General features: G+C 35.5%; 1 protein-coding gene across 2 annotated transcripts; it reads right to left on the bottom strand.

The window, feature by feature from the left end:
- Positions 1–406: 406 nt before the first annotated feature.
- On the bottom strand, positions 407–21,459 carry LOC130242766 (carcinoembryonic antigen-related cell adhesion molecule 20-like). Of its 2 annotated transcripts, none has more exons than XM_056474666.1 (9): positions 21,379–21,459; positions 16,084–16,404; positions 4,714–4,989; positions 4,360–4,614; positions 4,124–4,244; positions 3,974–4,011; positions 1,718–1,740; positions 1,108–1,266; positions 407–939 (listed from the first exon to the last, which is right to left on the bottom strand). In XM_056474666.1, exons 1-9 carry the CDS (start codon positions 21,428–21,430, stop codon positions 910–912), a joined length of 1,275 nt encoding a protein of 424 aa, XP_056330641.1. In that variant the 5' UTR covers positions 21,431–21,459; the 3' UTR covers positions 407–909. The 2 variants fall into 2 exon arrangements, with proteins under 2 accessions (XP_056330641.1, XP_056330642.1); XM_056474667.1 differs by having other exon boundaries at positions 1,718–1,737.
- Between the last annotated feature and the right edge of the window lie 1,740 nt (positions 21,460–23,199).

The following is a 23,199-nucleotide window of genomic DNA, read 5'->3' as shown; positions in this document are numbered from 1 at the left end:
TTTGATGCATGACCTTGCGTTTCTGGTCTGACGCATTTGCGTGCATATGAATGGAAGTCTATGGGGAAAAAAGCCCAGTGTGACCGCAGCTAAAGGCTGTGACTGAAGTCAGCTGTAGTTTTGACTGTTCAGTGATTCTGCTTGTTAACTGCCGGTGTACAATATTAATGCTCAATCAACATTTACTTAATCACTTAATTAACTCAATTGACTTCAACACTGGATTCAAAACTCTTTTCAAATGAGTAGTATTAACTTCCAGCAAATTTTGAGTTAACTGCACTCATTTGATTTGATAAATTTGACTGTTGGGTTATACAGACAAACACTTTAAAAATCCAGTTTTTACAATGTCTGGAGCATGTATTTAAAAAATGATAATACAAAGCAAATGTTATTGCGTAAATAAGTTTACATACATTTATTATGTAACACTGCATTAACGCTGTATTTATATCAATGACATTGTTTGATAACGATGATGAACATGATTGGAAATAAGACAATGCAACTCCTACATTAATAACAGTCACACAGCATTTCTTTAGCAAGACTCATATTTTACACATTAGCAGGAGCATAGTGTGAATCTGATGATGATTGCCATTTTCTGTGATGAATTATGTAGATGATCTGGAGAATGGATTTAGTGATGCTCAATGTGAGCTAAACCAAAGTTTTAAGGTTACAATACAGTTGTTGAAGTACTGGAAATATGAACATCAATGATGGAAAATGTAAAAAAAAAAAACTTTGTAAAGAATGGGTATTAAAATTGCTTTCCTGAGCTCTGCCTTCACAGATTCTCTGTGGACCTGAAAATAGACACTTCGATACCAGTTCGGTGAATAAACTGCTGAAATAAGACAATACATGTAATTTGCAGTAGATGTTTCAGTGTCTACTTCTTCATCTGCGTACAGGAGGAGGGTTTGAAACCTGATAAGAGAAATTATGCAAATATGTTAAGAATAACATGAGAATAAGGATTTTCTAATTGCAGAGCTACATCTAGGACAGATTAAATAAGACTTATTTTATGACCACAAATACTCTATGACATTCTGATGACTACAGTACTAGATTAATTATTATAAACCTGCTCACCTGAGGTTGAGGGGCCCGTGGCTGGTTTAAAACTCCATGTTTTAGATTTTCATATTCATTTTTATATGCAACATTCTCATATGTTTGAGCTTCATTGATCTTCTCCAGGTTTATTGTATTTTCTCTGGCTGAATCAGGGATTTCTTCATAGTGCAAGTCCTACAAACAGTAAGTTTTGGTTAAATTACAATATCAGATTGGATTTAAAATAGCATGCTAATATTTAGATCATGAAACAAAACTGACTATTGTGTGGGGGTGTAATGTAATGAATCTGAAACTAAACAATGTGTGACAATATCTATAGTTTTGTTTTTGATTTAACATATTTTTGAACAGTAATTTGAGAAATAAATAGTCTGTTTGAGCTGACCGCAAAATACACTCATTTGTCATGCTATAAAAGTCATAAACTCTTTAATTATCTTTATGACATAAAATACTAATAAGAGAAATTACATCTCAGGTACAACAACTGAAAGTTTCTTTTCCTGTAAGTGATTATAATATTTCATTTGACATCAGATTTACAATACAGGTGTTAATTTGATAAATAGTAGACCTTGTTGTGTTGAGAAAAAACCCCACATAAAATGTCAAAGTTACTCACAGGCTCCTGTCCTCTTTGTGCTGCTGTTTAAAGAAAGTAAAAAAGATTAATACTAACAGAAATATGACTGAATCAACGTTAAATATGAATTGATCATTTGAAATCTTTTATTGGATAGTTGATAAGATTCTGGCTGCAGACCAACATGTGCACTCGCAGACATGTCAGGCACATGCACTTTAAACATGTTCACTTAACCCCGCCCTCACAGTTATTATCCATGAGGACCAAAGACTTCACATCTGCTGCTGCCCAGATTGTGTCTTATATGGTCACACTCGCTACCACAGCACATCTATGAGATCAAATGAAATCATTATTTTGCCCCCCCAAGACTTAAATACTGGTCATAATCCTTCTGATGATACCTCAAACTGCATTTTCTTCCTTCAAATCTTGATCATGACAATATACTACATAGGCTACACTTTGTAGCATATTACTTTTTATATTATAATTAAAAATATATACAGGTGAAGTCAGAATTATAAACACCCCCCTGAATTATTAGCCCCCCTGTTTATTTTTTTCCACAATTTCTGTTTAACGGAGAGAAGATTTTAACACATTTAATAACTCATTACTAATAACTGATTTCTTTTATCTTTGCCATGATGACATGGCAAACATAAACATAAAACATGGTTTGTTTGTGTGACATTTGTGCTTATCTTGTTCTCTGGTTCGTTTTAAAGAGTTTTTGTGAGTTGTACATCTGTTCAGAACGTCCCATACTAAACTTGCTTAAATTTACTAAAAGGGAAGTGACAGTGAAGTATGTCACGTGACTTACATTTTTACACACACGTAGTTGATTCTCTGTTAATCCACTAGGTTCGAAGCGGGTGTAATTCTGTGTATGTTTGTTCTAGTGAGTGCAGTTGAGTAGGGAGTGTGTGACCCCAAGTGTGTTTTTTCCTATTTACATATTTTTCTTTATTTATTTGGACGTTGGGGAGGGTTAGTTAGTGGGTGTTTAATTTGGTATTTTCTTTGATTTGGCACCGCTTATTTTCCTTACCTCTATCAGGTTTGTTTGTTTACTTCATTTTGCATTGATTGTACACATTTGTAAATATATTTTGGGTGATTTAAATATTTTCCTTCGTCTTTATTGTAATAAAACAAACCACTTTTTTTGCTACATTGTTGTCTGTGTCGATTCATAGCAGCTAATGTCTCAGGGGAATTCTTAAAACATTGGGTGGTCATAATTATGTTAAGCCCTTTTCATCCTTCGAGCCACACGGCGTGTAACAGACAGTAAATAATATTTAACTAGATATTTTTCTAGACACTTCTATACAGCTTTATGTCACATTTAAAGGCTTAACTAGGTTAATTAGGTTAACTAGGCAGGTAATTAGGCAAGTTATTGTATAACGATGGTTCGTTCTGTAGACTATCGAAAAAAAATTGCCTAAAGGGGCTAATAATTTTGTCCTTAAAATGGTGTTTAAAAAATTTTAAACGGCTTTTATTCTCAACAACAACAAAATAAAATAAAACAAATATGACTTTCTCCAAAAGAAAAAAATATTATCAGACATACTGTGAAAATTTCCTGAATCTGTTAAACATGATTTGGGAAATATTTAAAAAAGAAAAAAAAAAATCAAAGGGGGGCTAATAATTCAAAAATAGAACAAAAGAGACATAAACATCACAGGCGGAATTGAGTAGACCCAAGTTAATCACTTACTCACTTCCATTTGGGTTATTCTCTGCTTTATCATGGGTCGTCACAGCAGAATGAACCGACAATTGACAACAGAATGAACCAAAAAAACACTGGCATGTTTTACACTGCAGATGCCTTTCTAGTACAATGCTCAGTGCTGGAAAATTTGCACACACTCTCCCATTCTCACACTATGTCAAATTTAGTTCAATTCACCTATACCACATGGCTTTGGACTGTGGGGGAAACAGGAGCACCCAGAGGAAACCCACGCAGACATTTTAAAAATATGTTTGCCACGTGGCAGTGGTACACACAGCAGTAGTTGTCATTTCCTATGTGCAACAATTGGAACAACAACAACTATAATGTCTCGGGGATTCCCCAGAGAGGAAGTTCACAAGCAGGTCAAAAAGCAGAGTGGAATGCAGCCCTATAGTGACCCTAAGACTTTGACTTTAAAAGTTACTTTTTACAAAGCGCTTGACATACAAATCAAGACAACAACAATAAAGATACAACGATGATAAAAGATAACAGATTAATAAATTTTTTATGAACAACAATAAACATACCTCTTGCTTGTTCTTTCTGTTGAAGGCTTAGGTTTGGGCTATAAAGACAAAGATGTTTAGTTAAAGCTACCACATTTTTATCTTGCAAAAAGCCAGCTTTTAACATCTGTGTTAAATGTGTTAAAGCTTTGATGAATTTAACTTAATCACATTTTGTTGGTTTTTGTTAAATAGACAATAAGACCACAGATTCCTCCAACTGCCACTAAAACCCCAATGACAATCCCAGCTATTGCTCCTGCTGACAGTCCTCCTCCTCTGCCATCAGCCTCTATGACAAATATACAAAACAACATATTATATAGTGTACTGTACAAACTGTAATGGATGTTAACCTTTAATTTAGTTTAAACTTTAGTTTAGTTTAGTTAGCTGTAACTGCTTACCTTGAACTATTAAAGCATGTGTTTTAAATTCTCTTTTGTTTGTGACTCTATTAAAGGCTGTACAGATGTATTCTCCACTGTCTGTGAAGTCAGTCTTATCAATGGTGAATTTGTCTGTGGTCACACCAGTGTCTGACCCATTAAACGTCCAGCTGAATGAAGCAGAAGGTTCAGAATTTGCAGAGCAAGACAAAAACACTTGAACCCCTGAATCCACCACATCTGGACCCCTAATAGAAACACCATCTGGTCCATCTAGAAAACAGACAAGAGACTCACTGTTAGAGGAACAAACTGAGAGCTGAAGAATGTCTAGAATTTATCAGGTCACATGTTGAAATGTTTCACACTCACAGTTGATGGTCAGGGTGAGTTTTGCCATCTCAGAGCTGACAGGGTTACTGTATGTACACTGATATTCTCCAGCGTCTGATCTCTGCACTGGACTGATGGACACTGATCTGTTATCAGATGAGAAGATGATTCTGTTGCTAGAAGACAGAGGACTGTTATCTTTCATCCACTGCACAGAGGTGATGGTGCCGCTTCCCTCAGAGGTGATGTTAGCAGATGATTCACCCTCAATTAATGTTTCTTCTGGACCAATGAGCATGACGTGATATATTGTTTCTGTGTTGGCAAAATATAAAGAACCAATAAACAGTATAAAATATTCAGTACGTATGGAGCATAAAAAATGCCAAATCAAACTGAATTTGAATTGTGTAATTTGAATTATTAACGATTGTAATTTAAAAATACTAAATATTATATGCCATTTAAAATAGTTTTGAATTTGAATTTCTTAACTTGAATATTTAACGTCTAAAATTTAAGACAGAATTTTAAAGTTTTTTTAAGGCAGATTTTATAGACATTTTTCAAACTTAATAGACTGCAGATATCCAGTTTGTAAAACTACAGTTGTAAGTTTTCAAGATAATGAAATTCAGAACATCAAATTCAATATTTTAAAAGTAAAAAAACAGAAATTCAGATTGTGAAATTCAGAGAGAGTAGATGATCACCGAAAAGTTAAATCAAGCATTTTGGCAAATTACAGATTTGCGTGAGACATGGGCGGATGGGGGTATACTTCAAAAACAAAGATAAGGATAGTAGGATGAATGGGCTTATTTATTAGAGGCTAGAAATCATCTGATTGGTCTAGCAATGATATCTGATTGGTCTAGCAATGATATCTGATTGGTCTAGCAATGATATCTGATTGGACTAGCAATGATTAATGATGCGAGTCCAGCCACAAACAATCATATCACATGATAAACCAACATATCCAATGCATGGTGCTAAATCTCAAGCTGCGTGTCAAATTGCACACTATACACAAATGCGCTATGTACTTATGGACTTACACACTCAACAGCATAGTATATGTATGTAGTGTCGTCCCAAGTGGAACACTAATGTTTTTTTACTAAGCGGAAATTCAAACCGTTTCCCTGATGACTTTTGACGGTTGCCAAATTAGTGAAATAAATGACCAAAGCATCAAATAATACCTGTAATGAATATTACTGCATTCTCCATCGGGAGGCACTATAATCACTCTCATAGGAGAATTTCGCTTTCACAATCCAAAATAAATAAAGTTATCCAACATGTGCGCCTGGACTTCGGGCAAGATGGCGGACAGGGTGCATCCATTGACTGTAAAATATATGGATGTAGTATCCGTGATGTCATCTATAGGTTTCTGAACACTGCAAAAGAAGCCACAAGTAGGCGCGGCCAACCGTTGCCATTTTTCACACGTCATCGCACCCACGGCGGGATAGCAAACAAGAACAAATAGGCACTACAGACACCTGCTGGCATTTTGCTTGGACCTGGCTTAAGGTGCGGTCACACCGGGCTTTGTGTGTGCGAAATTCTGTCGTGCTGCGCTGCGAAAAGGGGCGGGATTAAACAAGCTTATTAGACATTAAAAAAGCGAGCGATCGCTCCATGTTTTAAATTTCTGTCCAGAGAGGCCCTGTTTTGATCCTCGATTGGTCTCATGCAGCCAAGTGATGCGATTTCGCAGGTTAGAGTTCACCAAGCTTGAACTTTGCAATGCAGCAACATGCGAAGCTTGACGCATGACCCCGCGTTTCCGGTCTGAAGCTACGGTCACACCAGGCTTTGTGTGTGCGAAATTCTGTCGTACGGCGCTGCGAAAAGGGGCGGGATTAAACAAGATAATTAGACACTTAAAAAAGCGAGCGATTGCTCAATATTTAAAATTTCTGTCCAGAGAGGTTGTGTTTTAATCCTCAATTGGTCTCACGCAGCCAAGTGATGCGATTTCGCAGGTCAGAGTTCACCAAGCTTGAACTTTGCACAGCAGCAACCTGCGAAACTCGACTCATGACCCTGCGTTTCCGGTCTGACGCATTCGCGTGCGTATGAATGGAAGTCTATGGAAGGAAAAGTCAAGTGTGACCGCACCTTGACGCATTCGCGTGCGTATGAATGGAAGTCTATGGGAAGAAAAGTCAAGTGTGACCGCACCTTTAAGCTGCGGTCACACTTGACTTTTCTTCCCATAGACTTCCATTCATAAGCACGCGAATGCGTCAGACCGGAAACACGGGGTCATGCGTAAAGTTTCGCAGGTCGCTGCGGTGCAAAGTTCAAGCTTGGTGAACTCTAACCTGCTAAATCGCATCACTTGACTGCATGAGACCAATCAAGGATCAAAACAGGACCTCTCTAGGCAAAAATGTAAAACATAGAGCAATCGCTCGCTTTTTTAAATGTCTAATAAGCTTGTTTAATCCCGCCCCCTTTCGCAGCACCGCACGACAGAATTTCGCACACACAAAGCCTGGTGTGACCGTAGCTTTAAGGTGCGGTCACACTTGGCTTTTCCTCCCATAGACTTCCATTCATACGCTCACGAATACGTCAGACCGGAAACGCGGGGTCATGCGTTAAGTTTCGCAGGTTGCAGCAGTGCAAAGTTCAAGCTTGGTGAACTCTGACCTGCGAAATCTCGCCACTTGACTGCGTGAGACCAATCGAGGATCAAAACAGCACCTCTCTGGACAGAAATTTAAAACATGGACCGATGGCTGGCTTTTTTAAATGTCTAATCATCATGTTTAATTCCGCCCCTTTTCGCAGCGCAGTACGACAGAATTTCGCACACACAAAGCCCAGTGTGACCGTAGCTTCAAGCTGCGGTCACACTGGGTTTTTGTGTGCGAAATTCTGTCGTATGACGCTGCAGATGAAAAGTTTTTTTTAAAAGTGTATTTGTACACTGTTAAAAAGATTCTGTAAAATTTACGGGAAAATACTGGCAGCTGGTTGCCAGAACTTTTTTGTAAAAAATACAGAATTTTTCTGTAAACTTGTTTTTACAGAAAATGTTGCATTTTTAACAAGAGAAAATTTTATTCTTTAACTGATGCGATGATCATTTACAAACCTTTGAGTTAATTATTTATATTTGCAGAAAGCAACTATGTTTTACTTGGCATTTACTGGCATTAGAATCAATATTTTAAATGTCTAAGTAATATATATTAAATAAAGTCATTAAATGCATTATTGTGTTCATGTGTGACTAATTAACAAACAGACTTTCACTGCATTAATAACTACACAGTTACCTTTAAACAAAAGGAGATGCCGAATAACATCAGAGTTCATCTTGGAATTGCACACAGATGCTACTATCCTCCACAATGGTGAAACAAAAATGTTTTACAGTATTTTGCTGTTGTTTTTCTTAATTTTACAAAAAAACACTGGCAGCTGTGGTTGCCAGTAATCTACTGTTTTTAACATTTTACATTCGTAAATTCAATCTACAGATTATTTCTGTTAAAAATACATTCCACAGTCTTTTTCATCGAACACATTTAACCCCTCAAATCCCAGAGCAAAATCCTCACTAGTGTCCTCACTACAGAGGGTTGAACACTCAGACAGGGATTAAGTTAATGAGATAATTAAGTGTCTAATTAAAGGAGGATTAATAATTATTGATGAACAAGCGTTAACTAGCAGAATCACTGAAGGCAGGGGCGTTGCGAGGGGGGGGCTTTGGGGGCTTAAGCCCCTGATGTATTGTCAAAAGCCCCTGATCTTTTTGAAAATGTTGCATTTAAAAAAAATTGTTGTATATAATATTTATTTTGTTATCTAAGTACTTAAAATAATCACATACATCACGCACATTCCGCTCAATGCCAACGGAGCGTTTGTGACGGGTAATTAGTCAGCTGTTCAGCAGTACCGGTTTCTACCAGCAGGTGGGAGTGGCACTGTTGGCAAACGGCAAGTGTTAAAAAAAATCCCGCCACTGCACCATCCATTGATTCAGTCATCATTCATTATTATGAGGAGCTGAAGCTGATGAGGTAATATTACAACTTTTTAGCGAAACTGAATAGTTCTAACTACTGATAAAGCTTAGTAATTGTTTTTGCTATAAAACATGTGTGTAGTTTTGTTGAAAGAAAATAACTTATCATTAAAATGTGCGTCATAAATGTAAATACATGCAAGTTAGTCAGAAAAACGTAAATTGTAGCTTTCTAGATATGATATAGATATCTAGACATTTTTATCTAGATGATATAGCCAGTAATATCTCACATTCTGTAGTTAAATCACAGTGAGTTCATGCATCAAGCTTATTATTTTTATAGCTAACGTTACTGTAATATGCTATGCCAGTTAGCATCAGATTATAAATCCACTTTATTCCTATGAAAATACCTAATATGGCTGGAAGAACACATATAAACCGTTTATTGTCGCAATAGTGAAAATGATCTGTTAAAGCCATTTTATGTTTATTCAGATCTTATTTTCATGCATTCAACTACAGCAATAGCTGGATGCCTTCATCCATATCAGGGATTTCTTACTACTTTTGTGAGGCATATATGGAATTTCTGCTCAAGCATGAATGAAAAACAGGCATTACATGCATTTAAAATGCCACAATGCCCACATCATCCTATTTTGAGAAAGACTGGAAAATAACTCCCTTCAAAGAAGTTTGAAGTAAAGATATTTCTAGCATATAGATCTTTATTTTAATATTTTTTTTTCTATTTTTGATGCAATTTTATTATATTAAAATAGCCATTGATTATCAGTATTTTGCAAGGTATTGAATTTAGAAATTCCAGTATCTTGACAACCCTACACCTCAGTTAATCACTCTGTCCAAATGTACATGTTTGGAGCTTTGTATCACATTGGATAACAACTCACTCTATAAAATAAATCAGATTTGAAGACATGCAGAAAATTACAACATTTTTCAAAAAACAAACAGACACTGCAAATCAGGAGGAAACAGGTGGCTCAAGAGGTACAGTATGATATGACTCATGACAGACTAGTAAATGAGAAGTGGGTTAATTTATCAATGTTGTTTTTCTTTTCTTTTTTGGTGTTACAAGTCACAGAGCTTCACAGTTTATTGTTAAAGCATTGTCAACTCAAAAACCTTTTATTTATTATTAAATTCTTTATAATCATATTATTAGGATTAGAGTACCTTTTGAAAGTGATCCTCTAAACGTGACTGGAATGCTACTATTAAAAGTTACTACTGAAAAATAAATTGTTTAATAAATGGGTTGAAATATATGAAGGACAAAGAACATGTATATAGTTCATACAGAGTGATAAAAGTTCAATAAATGCACTGTTCAATAAACGCATTGTTATTCATTCATTTATCATTTATAAAGTAATGTAACTGTCTTGCAACTAATTCATTTGGTGGTGGGGGTGGTGGTGGGGGGGGGGTTGACTTCTTTGGGGCTAAGCCCCTTATCCCTTTCAACCCTAGCAATGCCCCTGACTGAAGGAAAGAACAACAAGACCAAATAACACAAATTACAGCCAAAATCAAAGATGAAATCAACTGAAAATAAAACTAAATAAAATAATAATTAATAAAAATAAAAATAATTACACAATAAAACTTTTATTTCTCAATATCTCAGTAGAGATCATTAAACAACTCTACAAACATCAGGAGCTTCACTTATTACTGAGCTTTGACTTTATTTCTGTCACATGAACAAAAGCTCTTAATGAAATTGTTGTTCATTTGAAGTCACCATGATGGAGGACAGAGACTGCTTTAGTCGAGATCTTCAACTTCTTATTTACACTGGTTTATACTTTGGTTGCAATAGTCAACTGAGATAATCACGCTAATTGCATAACATGAAAAGCCAGAGCAAACATAAATTTAAGAGTGATGAGATTAACTATAATATCAAAGCTACCCTTGCAGTCTTGTTGAATATCATTTTAAGACAAACAAAAAATAAAAATTAAATAAAAAAACAACCAAGAACAACACAAAACACTCTACTGAAATATTACACCCCAAAAACTAAATAAATTAAAGGCAAAGAAAGAACTGTTAAGAGCATAAAGCTGCATAATTTAATCATGCTGCAATGCATGCTGGGAGTTTTTTTTTTGTACTATGCTGCCACCCAGCATGCATTGCAGATGAATGAATTAAGCAGCTTTTTTTTCCATGGTTGAGGTTCATATCCTGATTCTTGATGTCTGTGTGTCTTACATGACTCGTTTAAGCGGTTTAGGTTTTCTGAATAAAATTCTAATGATTTATTCCATCATAATTGTTAGTTGATCTTTCTGGACGCTGTACTATTGTCTTAGATACCATTGAATAAATTAAATGCAGTTGATTCCAACATTTTTTGTGACTTATTACAATCAATTTTAAGAAGTGAAATATATAAAAAAAAAATGAATAAAAGTTTTCATCTCTTGTTTTGCTGTAACTGATGATCTTCAGAAACACAGTTATAACCGTCTGAATGTGTTTGGAGCTCAACTAATGCAGCCTCTGATCTCCATGATGGTGAGGTCAAATCAAACATTTTCAATAAAAATATAAACCTCTGTTAATTATCAAATATTCTTGCAGATATGAGAGAATTAAAGTCAATCTGTAATCAGTGAAGCTGCTAATGCTGTTATTTAATGAAGTTGTTTAATCCTCTGTTTTAATTCAGTTGGTTTGGTGTGAGGCTGTGTCTGTAGTTTTATTTCTTGTTCTTTCCTTCAGTGATTGTGCTTGTTAACAGCAGGTGTTCATCAATTCACTTATTTGTGGTCATTCACTCTGTCTAGTGGACTAAACTAATTGACTAATTTAGGGACTAGTGAATGAGTGTGTGTGGTGAGATTTAAGACACTCTGATTAGTTTCTCGAAAACAAAGGTTAGATCTGTAACAGTTATTGTCCTTATTTTGTTCAGAAATGAGCTGTTAATCATTTAACAGGTTTTCACTGTAGATTGTACAGACTTTTACTGTTAAAATCATGGACATTTTTTACAGTGTAGACATCTCTTTAACAACATTATATATCCTCTAACAGTTTATAGAAACTAAATTTCGCATAAATTCTCTAAAATTACCATTGAAATACTTAGAACTAAATAAAGTTTCCTCTGTCTCCAAAAACTAAAGAAGTTCATTTAAAATTTTTAAGTATTATATCCATCAAGTGAATTTTTCAAAATTAGATTTGGATTTGAGTCTAATAAATGTTTGTTTTGAGATGATATTGAAACAACAGATCATTTGTTTTTTCACTGTATGTTTGTGGATGCATTATGGTCAAATGTTTATGACTGGCTTTACCCAAAGATTCCACACTTAAGGATCTTTAATGTGAATGATATCATTTATGGACTGATAATGGACAGTAAAGAAGATGCCTTCCTAATCAACAACATCCTTATGCTTGGAAAATTTTACATAGGTAAATCAAAATATTTGAAGGTGAAACCAATTTTTTTGTGCTTTTTATAATGAGATTCTTTCTTATATAAAATCCCTTGAGATAATGAAAACAAAAAGTGCAATTAGTCTTCTTTCTTTAATAGAAAAATATAAATTACAGGAAAAGTTCCTTTTATTTATTTATTATTTATTTTTATCTATTTTGCTTTTTAAGATTCAGTTATGTGTATTATTTTATTAAAAAGTATTTTCTGTAACATTTTATGTGTTCTTTATTTGCACCCATTTCCTTTTCTTGTAATGTAAAGGTGTACATATACAGGTGTATATATATATATATATATATATATATATATATATATATATATATATATATATATATATATATATATTTGATAAAAATTAATAGTAGCAGTTCTGCTACTAAAGAAAAACTGCCATCGTGGAGTGTGTGGAGTGTCCAACATTACACATTTCATTTTACCCGCTGAATGAGTGCATCATCTGGGTAATTAAAGTGCACAATTTATACTACAAAATGGCATGGAATAGTGCATAAGTATGCGATTTGGGATGCACCTTTAGTCTTCATCACTGAATTGTTCATTCAGATTCATTCAAAAAGGCTCATTTATAAATGAATAAAGTCACTTACTATGAATGACTCGCTCAAAGATTTCTTGTTAACCTCATTTGTTAAGTGCTTCCTCAATGATAACAGGTTCAAAATTTTGATTTAAATAGTAATAGCATAAGAGGTGGTACAGTAATAACATAATGTTTGTTTTATGTGACCCGAAACAGAAAGCAGCCTTCCCCATACTTAAAGCCAAACATTCTTTCTGCATAGGCTACTTACACGAGAACATTCTGAGATTTGAGGCTGCTTTTATAAATATAGCTTTTAACTTCAAGACAGTGATCGTGAAGCAACGTTTACACATTTCGCCCCCACTGCTTTAAAATGACAGATAATAGTGCTGCCATGCAGATACGCAACAGCCACATGAGTCAGCGAGGTTAAAATTTTATGCAAAAGAAAAAATGTATTTTTACATTTTATTTAAATAGGTAACTATCTGAAAAAAGAAAGAATTATGAAAGCAAAATATTTCTATTTTTAATCAGTTTTAAGCCCTTTTTCTGAAATCTAAGCACTTTTAAAACCTTTAGATTAAAATTTAAGCATTTCTGAGGATTTCCAGATCCCATTCGCACCTGGCAGACACGTGATTCTCGAAGAAGACCTATTTGTATATATATATATATATATATATATATATATATATATATATATATATAATGGCTAATTTCTCCAAACATTGAGAAGTAGTCTTTTAAATAAAAGTATTATCATGAAATATTGTGCTGTTAACTTCCATGTGCAGTGGCTGTTAAAATAAATTTTGTAGTAATTGTAGATGAAAACACTCATTTTCACCCACCCACTAAACACAAATGAGTTCAAATTATGTCTTTTAGATGTTTCTTTTGGACAATTAGATGTTGAAATTACATCCCCTAAGGGTGCAGAATGAAAGTTTTTGTGATGTCGTTTTTGGACTTGATATGATAAGGCTTGACAGCCTTAGATGAAATCAACTAAAACATGAAATCTCTCAAAATCTCAGCAGAGGATCAATAAAAAAAAACTCAACAGCATCGGCAGCTTCACTTACTACTAACCTGCTTGACTTTATTACTGTCAGATGTCTTCAAATGTCCCCCATCACATTTATTAAAAATGAAATGCTTTAGTTGTTTTATTGAAAATACAAGTTTACAGAATCACCATTACAGTGAAGCGTGGCTGCTTTACTTTGGGTCACTGTTTTAAAGATAGCAAAATTATGTGTCTGTTGCTATAACAAGATATCCTAGAAGCAGTTTGTTAACGATGCTGGGTTAATTAAAAGTTTAATTTACTGACCTTGTTTAGTTAGTGACTTTTAATGTTGTGTAATAGTAGCACTGTGGTGTTAATTACACTGATAACACATTTAGAGACAGCAGTGCATTGCTCAGGTTTTAAAAGCACAGTGAACATCTAAGGCACTAAAAATATCCATCAAGAATCAGCGTATGCATCTCAATATGGTGAAACATTTCCATACAGTCATAGACAATCGGTGTATGATTCTCCCAGCATGTACTGCAGCATGAAATGTGTCATCATCATTGAGAAGCATATGATTCTTGATGTCTGCTTTTTTGATTTGCTCAGATGTTCAAGGTGTTATTAAAAACCTGAGCAATGCACTGCTGACTTTCAACATACAGAACCACATGATTTTTTACTAACAGCTCAGTGAAATCTACACCACTTTATCATCAATGTACAAGATTAAAATTACTGACACATCAGTGAATCAAACTTTTAAAGGAAAATGCAGCAATCGCTTTTGTCCTGCAATATGTTTTGACATAATATATTGCTTCAACAAACAAAGAGAAGTTGACATGAAACACCCCAAGTAAAGCAACCACTCTTCACTGCTGTGGTGACTTATTTCCAATAAAACATTTAAAACTTTGTAAAAAAATTTCAATAATTGTGACTGAGAACTTGGGTAGATGTCTAACAGTAATAAAGCCAAACAGATTAATTACAAGTAAAGCTGCTGATGCTGTTTGTAGAGGTGCAAAATTATCTTTTGCTGAGATTTTGAGAGATTTAATGTTTTAGTTGATTTCATCTAAGGCTGTGTCTAAGTCCAAAAAGGACATGAGAAAAACTTTCATTCTGCACCCTTAAGAGACGTCATTTTAATGTCTAATTTATTTTTAAAGAAATGTCTAAAAGAAGTCGTTTGAACACAATTGTGTTTTGTGGGTATTTTCAGTTTCTGCATTAGAATGGATAATAATTGAAGGATAGCATTTTTTATTGTTAGATTTTGCTAAACATTTACTAATAAATTTACTAGGGTGGAGGCCTGCTGCTTATAACAGATACCAGGAAGAGGAATATCTGGTTGCTGAATGATCAAACTGTCAAGACAACACCATATAAGTCAATAAGGTTAAGGGTTAGAGAGTGTGTGAGAGACAGTATAAAAAGCATGAAAGACAGTATTATGGGCAGAGACTGATACAGTAGTACATCTCTCCTGCGCAGAAATTGTACTCTCTAACTTCTTGCATTCAAAATAAAACTTGTTAATTTTCAATTCAGATCTGCGTCAATTTTTGAACATGCAATGGACCATTTGAGTCCTACATAATACATTACACACATACAAAAATGTCTTAAGGACATTTTTAACAATCTGAAAATGTCCTGATATAGGATGCATTTTAGTAGTTTGAAATTATTTATTCACTGAGTTGGTTATGTTTGTTGTGCAAAACCCTGGACCATGAGCTGCAGTTCTTTATTTTGATATATGAAGGATTCACTTCTAAGAGTGTACAGCTCTCTAGCAGTTGTTTGGTTAATTAAATAGTACATTTAAAGCATAATAAATTGCCTAATTTAAAATCTTTCACATATTATATTAGTAAATTATTATAATAAAGAATGTGTTATAAAAATAAAGAATTATTATAATTATCTTTTAGACATGTTTTGTCATTGCACGTTCGCCTCACAACAAGAAAGTTGCTGGTTCGAGCCTCAGCTGGGTCAGTTGGTGTTTCTGTGTGGAGTTTGCATGTTCTCCCCATGTTGGCGTGTTTCCTACGGGTCCTCCGGTTTTCCCCACAAGTACTAAGACATGTGGTACAGGTGAATTGGGTAGGCTAAATTGTCCATAGTGTATGTGTGTGAATGAAAGCGTATGAATGTTTCCCAGTGATGGGTTGCAGCTTCAAGGGCATCCGTTGTGTAAAACATATGCTGGATTAGTTGGCGTTTTATTCTGCTGTGGCGACCCCGGATTAATAAAGGGACTAAGCCGAAAAAAAAATGAATGAACACATTTTGTCACTTTTAACCCTTTTAGTAATACTCACCAAACACCTGTAGTGAAGTTTCTGCTGTAATTGACGCTCCAGGACTAGTTACTACACTCAGTTTGTATTTTCCAGAATCATTTAGTTTCAGGTTCCTGAGCTCCAGCGCAAGAGTGTTTGAGTCAAAACTGACTCTTCTTTCATAGTCTGGGTTTACTAAAACTGCACCAGAGGCTGCTGTAATTATGGAAGTATCTATATTGTAAGTCCATGTAGTTTGACGCCATGTTGATGGTGGGTTTTCTGGGGTGAAAGTCACGCTTTGGCCTTCTTCAAATGAAGGCAGCTCAGGAAGCTGTAGATCTTGACCAAAATATTGTCCTATGAGAAAATAAAAATAAAGTTCTAGATTAAAAGACTTGCATGTTTCTGCAGATCAAATGCCTAACTAGCATTAAACAGTAAAGTTTCACCAAAACACACAAATATACACAGGGTCCAGTAAAAACCATGAGAAACCATCTTGATTGAGCTCAGTGTCAGTGGATCAAATTTCAGATAATGAAAAACATGTGACAGACAGAGAAGCTCACTGCACTGTTAAAAAAATATCCGTTAAATTTACTGAAAAACACTAGCAGCGGTGGTTACCAGCATATTTCCGCAAAAAATACAGAAGTTTTATAGAACTGTTAAATTCACGGAAAATATCTGAATTTCATGAACTGATACAATGTTCAGTTTACAAAAAATGTAGCTTGATGCACGAAAATGTAAAGCCACTAAATGCATTAATGTGTTCATGTGTGTAATTAGCAAACATATCTTTACTCACTACATTAGTATTTACACAGTTACATTTCAATAAAAGACAATGCAACATCCTCTCAAATGCTCTTAGTTCATCTTGGACTTGCACACGGATGCTACTATCCTCCGCAATGGTGACACAAAGAACGTTTTACAGTATTTTGCTGTTTTTTTTTTCTTTTCTTTTTTTTCTTGTGGTTACCAGTAACCTACTGCTTTTAACAATTTACATTCGTAAATTCAGATTACAGATTATTTCTGTTAAAAATACATTCCACAGTCTGTATTTTTCATCCAACATATTTAACCCCTCAAATCCCAGAGCAAAATCCTCACTAGTGTCCTCACTATAGAGGGTTGAACACTCAGACAGGCCTGAAAGTTATTGAGATAATTAAGTGTCTAATTAAAGGAGGATTGAGAATTATTAATAAACAATTGTTAACAAGCAGAATCACTGAAGAAAAGAAAAACAAATTACAGCCAAAAGCAAGGATGAAATCAGCTGAAAATAAAACTTTAAATAAAAGAATAATTAATTAAAATAAAACAAATTACACAATAAAAATGTGATTTCTCAAGATCTCAGCAGAGATCATTAACCAACTCTACAAACATCAGGAGCTTCGAGATATATCCAGCTGCAGAACCGCAGAACACACGTTTCAGGCACACACAATCTAGCACACACGATTTAGGCAAACCATATATGGTAACTAACTAACTAACTAACTAACTCTTTAGCATTATCGCCACCTATTGAATTTACAAATATGGTTTCCCATTTCAGTCATTATTATTATTATATCGTAACGATCATTTTAACATCTCTGCAGTTTCTGAACTCAAACTATGTAAATAAAATTAATTGGTTAAAGACACATGACTTTATTCATGTGTCCACATACACAAAGAAAACATAATAGACCGTCTAATTGTAGGATTAAGTGTAATAAACTAATTCAGGATCTTAATATTATCATACTTGGTTAAAATCACTTTGTTGTAAAATATAAAAAACAAACAATAATGTGTCACATTAAAATGAATTACTATAATTAATCATTCAAACGATGTATAATATAGTTATAAACTGATTATCTTAACTGATTACCTGATTATAAACTACTATCTTTTACTAAACTGTCACAGATGTTATATATATATTATGTATATAGATTTACAGAGAGATTAAAAACTCTTAGAAAACCGAAAACTTAGAGTTTTCGGTTGCAGAATAGCGGATCTGAGTTAGGTCAATCAACTTTGAGTAGACCAACTCAAAGTTAAGCGGTCACACCGCGACTATATAAAGGCATTATCAATGGAGCACTGATATGACGAGTGACTATGGCAACATCTGAAAAAGAGATCACCATTTCTTTCTCCAGCTGAACTTGATGTGCTCATGCAAAGTTATAGCTAATATGACCATATATTTAAAAAAGCAACACCACTGCATCAGTGAAACGTTCACACGTTCCCACTTTTATACACGTTGAAAGTGCACTTGTGTGTCTGCCTTTTTTATTGATCAAATGATAGAGGTTTAACTAAACAATAGTTTTTGGAAAAAATTATAATCCCATTAATCAAGTCCCTGCTGAAAAATCCAGCTTAAACCAGCCTAGGCTGGTTGGCTGGTTTTAGCTGGTTGACCAGCCTGGTTTTAGAGGGGTTTTGGCCATTTCCAGGCTGGTTACCAGCCTTTTCCAGCCTGGTCTTAGCTGGTCAGGCTGGAAAATGACCAGCTAAATCCAGCTAAAACCAGCTTGACCAGCCTGGTTTAAGATGGACATAGCTGGTTTTAGCTGGGCTCCCAGCCTGGCTAGGTGGTCAAGCTGGTTTTAGCTGGTCATTTTCCAGCCTGACCAGCTAAGACCAGGCTGGAAATGGCTGGAATCCAGCCTGGAAATGGCCAAAACCCCTCTAAAACCAGGCTGGTCAACCAGCTAAAACCAGCCAACCAGCCTAGGCTGGTTTAAGCTGGATTTTTCAGTAGGGGTAACAGTACATGTCTCTGTTGAAAGTCAGTGAATTTAAGCTAATTATTTATTAAAAAAGGACAAGCCCTTCTCGTATGTGACTTTGTTCTTTGTGTGACTGAAATGTAGGCAATAGCTATGTTTTCATCCAAATATATTAAATTTATGGGCAAAACTGGAATAACGCATATACGATGTGCGAATAAAACAGCGTTTCCTCCAAGAGTCAAAAACAAAATCGTCACTTCCTTTTTAACTGGCGCCAAATATCAACAGTAAAAACAGAATTTACTGCGGTAGAAGAAGCTACATTAATCTTTTCTTTATTTAATAAATGTACTTGCACCTCAGAAGACAATGCTGACACACAATGAACGCGTGGGGGCGTTTGAAGCCATGAGACGCGGAGAACAGATGCTCTTAACACGCTCTAGAGGTCGTTAATAATAATGACATTAATATTGAAACGGTTTAAGCTGCGGTCACATTGGGCTTTGTGTGTGCGAAATTCTGTTGTACGGCGCTGCGAAAAGGGGCGGGATTAAACAAGATGATTAGACATTAAAAAAGCGAGCGATTGCTCCATGTTTAAAATTTCTGTCCAGAGAGGTCCTGTTTTGATCTTCCATTGGTCTCATGCAGTCAAGTGATGCGGTTTCGCAGGCCAGAGTTCACCAAGCTTGAAATTTGCACCGCAGCGAACTGCGGAACTTAACGCATGACCCTGCGTTTCCGGTCTGATGCATTCGCGTGCGTATGAATGGAAGTCTATGAGAGGAAAAGCCCAGTGTGACCGCAGCTTAAGGCATTTTAGAATGAATGACCAAAACAACATTTGAGATGTGTTACAGTGTGCTCGGCCTGCTGGTTTGTCTATTCACACATTTTCATCATCATATGATCTCTTATAACAATACTGTAATTTGTTCAGTAAATGTGTTTTCATCGTAGTTTAGGCGCATCTTTTCTATCGAATAAAGGTTTATCCTACTCAGTTATGCGCGTGTTTTTTAATGCGTATTTTCAAAAGTTATGTGCATCATGACGTTTTCACGAATCGTTTTAAGCTGCGGTCACACTGAGCTTTTCCCTACCATAGACTTCCATTCATACGCACGCGAATGTGTCAGACCGGAAACGCAGGGTCATGTTTCGCAGTTCGCTGCGGTGCAAAGTTCAAGCTTGGTGAACTCTCTGACCTGCGAAATCGCATCGCTTGACTGCGTGAGACCAATCGAGGATCAAAACAGGACCTCTCTGGACAGAAATTTAAAACGTGGAGCAATCGCTCGCTTTTTTAAATGTCTAATCGTCTTGTTTAATCCCGCCCCTTTTCGCAGCGCCACACGACAGAATTTCGCACACACAAAGCCCGGTGTGACCGTAGCTTTAATATAGGCCCCTGTTTGTTCCTGCTTATCAACGACAGGTGTTCATCATTAGTACAAAATCATCACTTAATTAATCCTTTCATTGTCTCTTTAACTTTTACTCTGCTGCTGAGTAACTTTAACTAAATTTAGAAAAATGCAAAAAATGTATAAAAAAAATTACATTTACAAAAATCCAGCTGTGATGACGCGTTAAAGTATTGACTAACAAGAAGAAAGAACATTGACTAACAAGCTACGAGTGTCCTGCAGTTTCTGCTACAAGCCTAGATCATGCAGCACTGATAGAATACAATTTGTGCATGTGTATGAGAACATTTAATGCATTATTAAGTTATTATTTAAGGCCATTTGGTGATTTCAGTCTTCATCCTTCATCTTCTTATCAGTCTGACATGCAGTCTTTCTCTCCATGCGTGTAATGATTTTGCATCCCCTTGGAGAATTTTAATGCTTCCTCACTCTACTGTACATGTTTGCTGCATTTATAAATCTTCCAGGTCTTAAGATCGGTCTGTCTGATGCATTTTTTTTTATGCCCGATTTCATTGGACAGGAATCATGAGCCCATGGACAAGAAAAAATAAATAGTGACTGCAGGTTGAAGGACAACTGTGAAGTGAAAGTACAGATGCAGCACTAAAAATGCAGCACTAAAAAAGTAACATTTTAAAAACTGCTTAGTAAGGTACAATTCCCGAGAAATACTACTCAATTACAGTAATTTGAGTGTCTGTAATTAATTAATTTATATCACTGAAAATTTATTTGAACTAATGATTCTACAAGTGAAAAGGATGTTTTTATACAGCATAAATGCCCAATCCAGTGTTTTGCAATTTGGATACCCTGCTTGACTTTTCTCAGTTTTGTTTTTAGAGTTCCATCAATTCCATAAATTCCATCAAGTTTTAAAATTAAGGATGATGTTTTTTCAAGTTTGTAATGTTTTAGTCAAAAGAAGTCTCATACACCATGGATGCACAATTTATTTGACTGAAATGTACAGTAAAACAGCAACTAGTGAAAAAAATGTAAAAGAATTTTAAACATATTTTTTCTACAATTATCAACAGTATCAACTGAAAAAATAATCATCCACCATTTGAGTAGTAAAAAAAATAGACAAATTCGATACATAACATTATTAAATCCATAAAAAGACTTACCAAAACACGCCAACGTCCAGAGAGTCCAGTATAAACCACGAGGAGCCATCATGATCAAGTCTCACCTCCGAAGTCTCATATCCGAAGCTCAACTCATCCCAACTCTTAGTTTAGTTAATGATAAACAGCTGATACAGAATGAGGACAGAAATATTACTGCGCCATCTAGTGCTGATGTTAACACAAGAGAACACCATGGAAGCACAAAAATATTTATTTACCCTTGCTTCATTAAGAAAGGTACTGCATTCTCTATTTTACTGTAAACAGCACGAAACATTTTAGTCTGTAAACCACAACTGTAAAAGTGACTCAGGGTCATTGATATGGTCTATACCAGTGTTTCCCAACCCTGTTCCTGAAGGCACACCAACAGTACACATTTTCAACCTCTCCCTAATCAAACACACCTGAATCAACTTATCATAACATCAGAAGAGACTCCAACACCTGAAGTTCAGGTCAGAAAAGGGAGACATCCAAAATATGTACTGTTGGTGTGCCTCCAGGAACAGGGTTGGGAAACACTGGTCTATACAGTATAGGGATTGTGAGGGCTGCTTTAAAAGTTGTATGTTTAAACTGAAAAATTTGTACTATTATATGTAACTGCTTTAAGCTGCGGTCACACTTGGCTTTTCCTCCCATAGACTTCCATTCATACGCACACGAATACGTCAGAATGGAAACGCAGGGTCATGCGTTAAGTTTCGCAGGTTGCTGCGGTGCAAAGTTCAAGCTTGGTGAACTCTGACCTGCGAAATCGCATCACTTGGCTGCATGAGACCAATCAAGGATCAAAACAGCACCAAATATAAAACATGAAGCAATCGCTCGCTTTTTTAAATGTCTAATGAGCTTGTTAAATCCCACCCCTTTTCGCAGCGCCGGACGACAGAATTTCGCACACACAAAGCCGAGTGTGACCGTAGCTTTATGATCTCCATAATTCGTCTACATGCTCTCCTGTGCATCTGCTGTGGATTATATATTTTTTCTTTCTTTTCAATGTACCTTGTATTCCGATTTTACTTATAAAGCATAAAACACAGACAACTACTTTTTAAAAAGCTAAATAAAATCTGAGAGAAGTGAGTTTTTGCAATGTCACACTCAAGCATGTTCTATTTATCCAGAGCAAACTAACATAAAGCAAATATCACTGGAGTTTAGATGTTGATTCATTATTGTGTTGATGTAATTCAGTTGATTCATATTATATGTTGATGTAAGTTTATTATTTTATGATATACAAAGTATATACACAGTTTCTTTACTATTTTCTGGAAATTCACATATTTTGTCATTATTCCTGTCAAAAAAATGAGATTTCTTGTGTGTATGTGTGATTGTACATGTGTAATGAGTTGTGTGGCAACAGAGATGAGGATCAATTACAGCTTTATTTTGGGATGGTGGTATAGGCAAGGTCAAGGATTCCAGACGCTCCAAAAAGTTCAGGAGGAAGGTGGAGTGGAGGCGGAACAGGGGGAGAGATGGAGGGCCAGGTGGCACTGGCAGTTCAGACAACCCCTCAGGAGGCTAAAGCTGCGGTCACACTTGGCTTTTCCTCCCATAGACTTCCATTCATACGCACACGAATACGTCAGACCGGAAACGCAGGGTCATGCGTTAAGTTTCGCAGGTTGCTGCAGTGCAAAGTTCAAGCTTGGTGAACTCTAACCTGCGAAATTGCATCACTTGACTGCATGAGACCAATCGAGGATCAAAACAGGACCTCTCTGGACAGAAATTTAAAACATGGAGCAATCGCTGGCTTTTTAAATATCTAATCATCTTGTTTATACCCGCCCCTTTTCG

Source organism: Danio aesculapii, chromosome 16, assembly GCF_903798145.1.
Source record: "Danio aesculapii chromosome 16, fDanAes4.1, whole genome shotgun sequence".
Taxonomy (NCBI): Eukaryota; Metazoa; Chordata; class Actinopteri; order Cypriniformes; family Danionidae; genus Danio; species Danio aesculapii.
Note: the sequence above shows the minus strand (reverse complement) of the source record. Positions and strands in the feature narration are given on the sequence as shown.

Excerpts from the sequence above, each read along its gene's own strand:
- LOC130242766 (XM_056474666.1), bottom strand. The coding sequence starts at position 21,430 with ATGATGGCTCCTCGTGGTTTATACTGGACTCTCTGGACGTTGGCGTGT. Across the intron at positions 4,615-4,713 it reads ACTCACCCTGACCATCAACT|ATGGACCAGATGGTGTTTCT; the intron begins GTGAGTGTGAAA and ends TCTGTTTTCTAG. Across the intron at positions 1,741-3,973 it reads ACAGAAAGAACAAGCAAGAG|CAGCACAAAGAGGACAGGAG; the intron begins GTATGTTTATTG and ends TTCTTTAAACAG.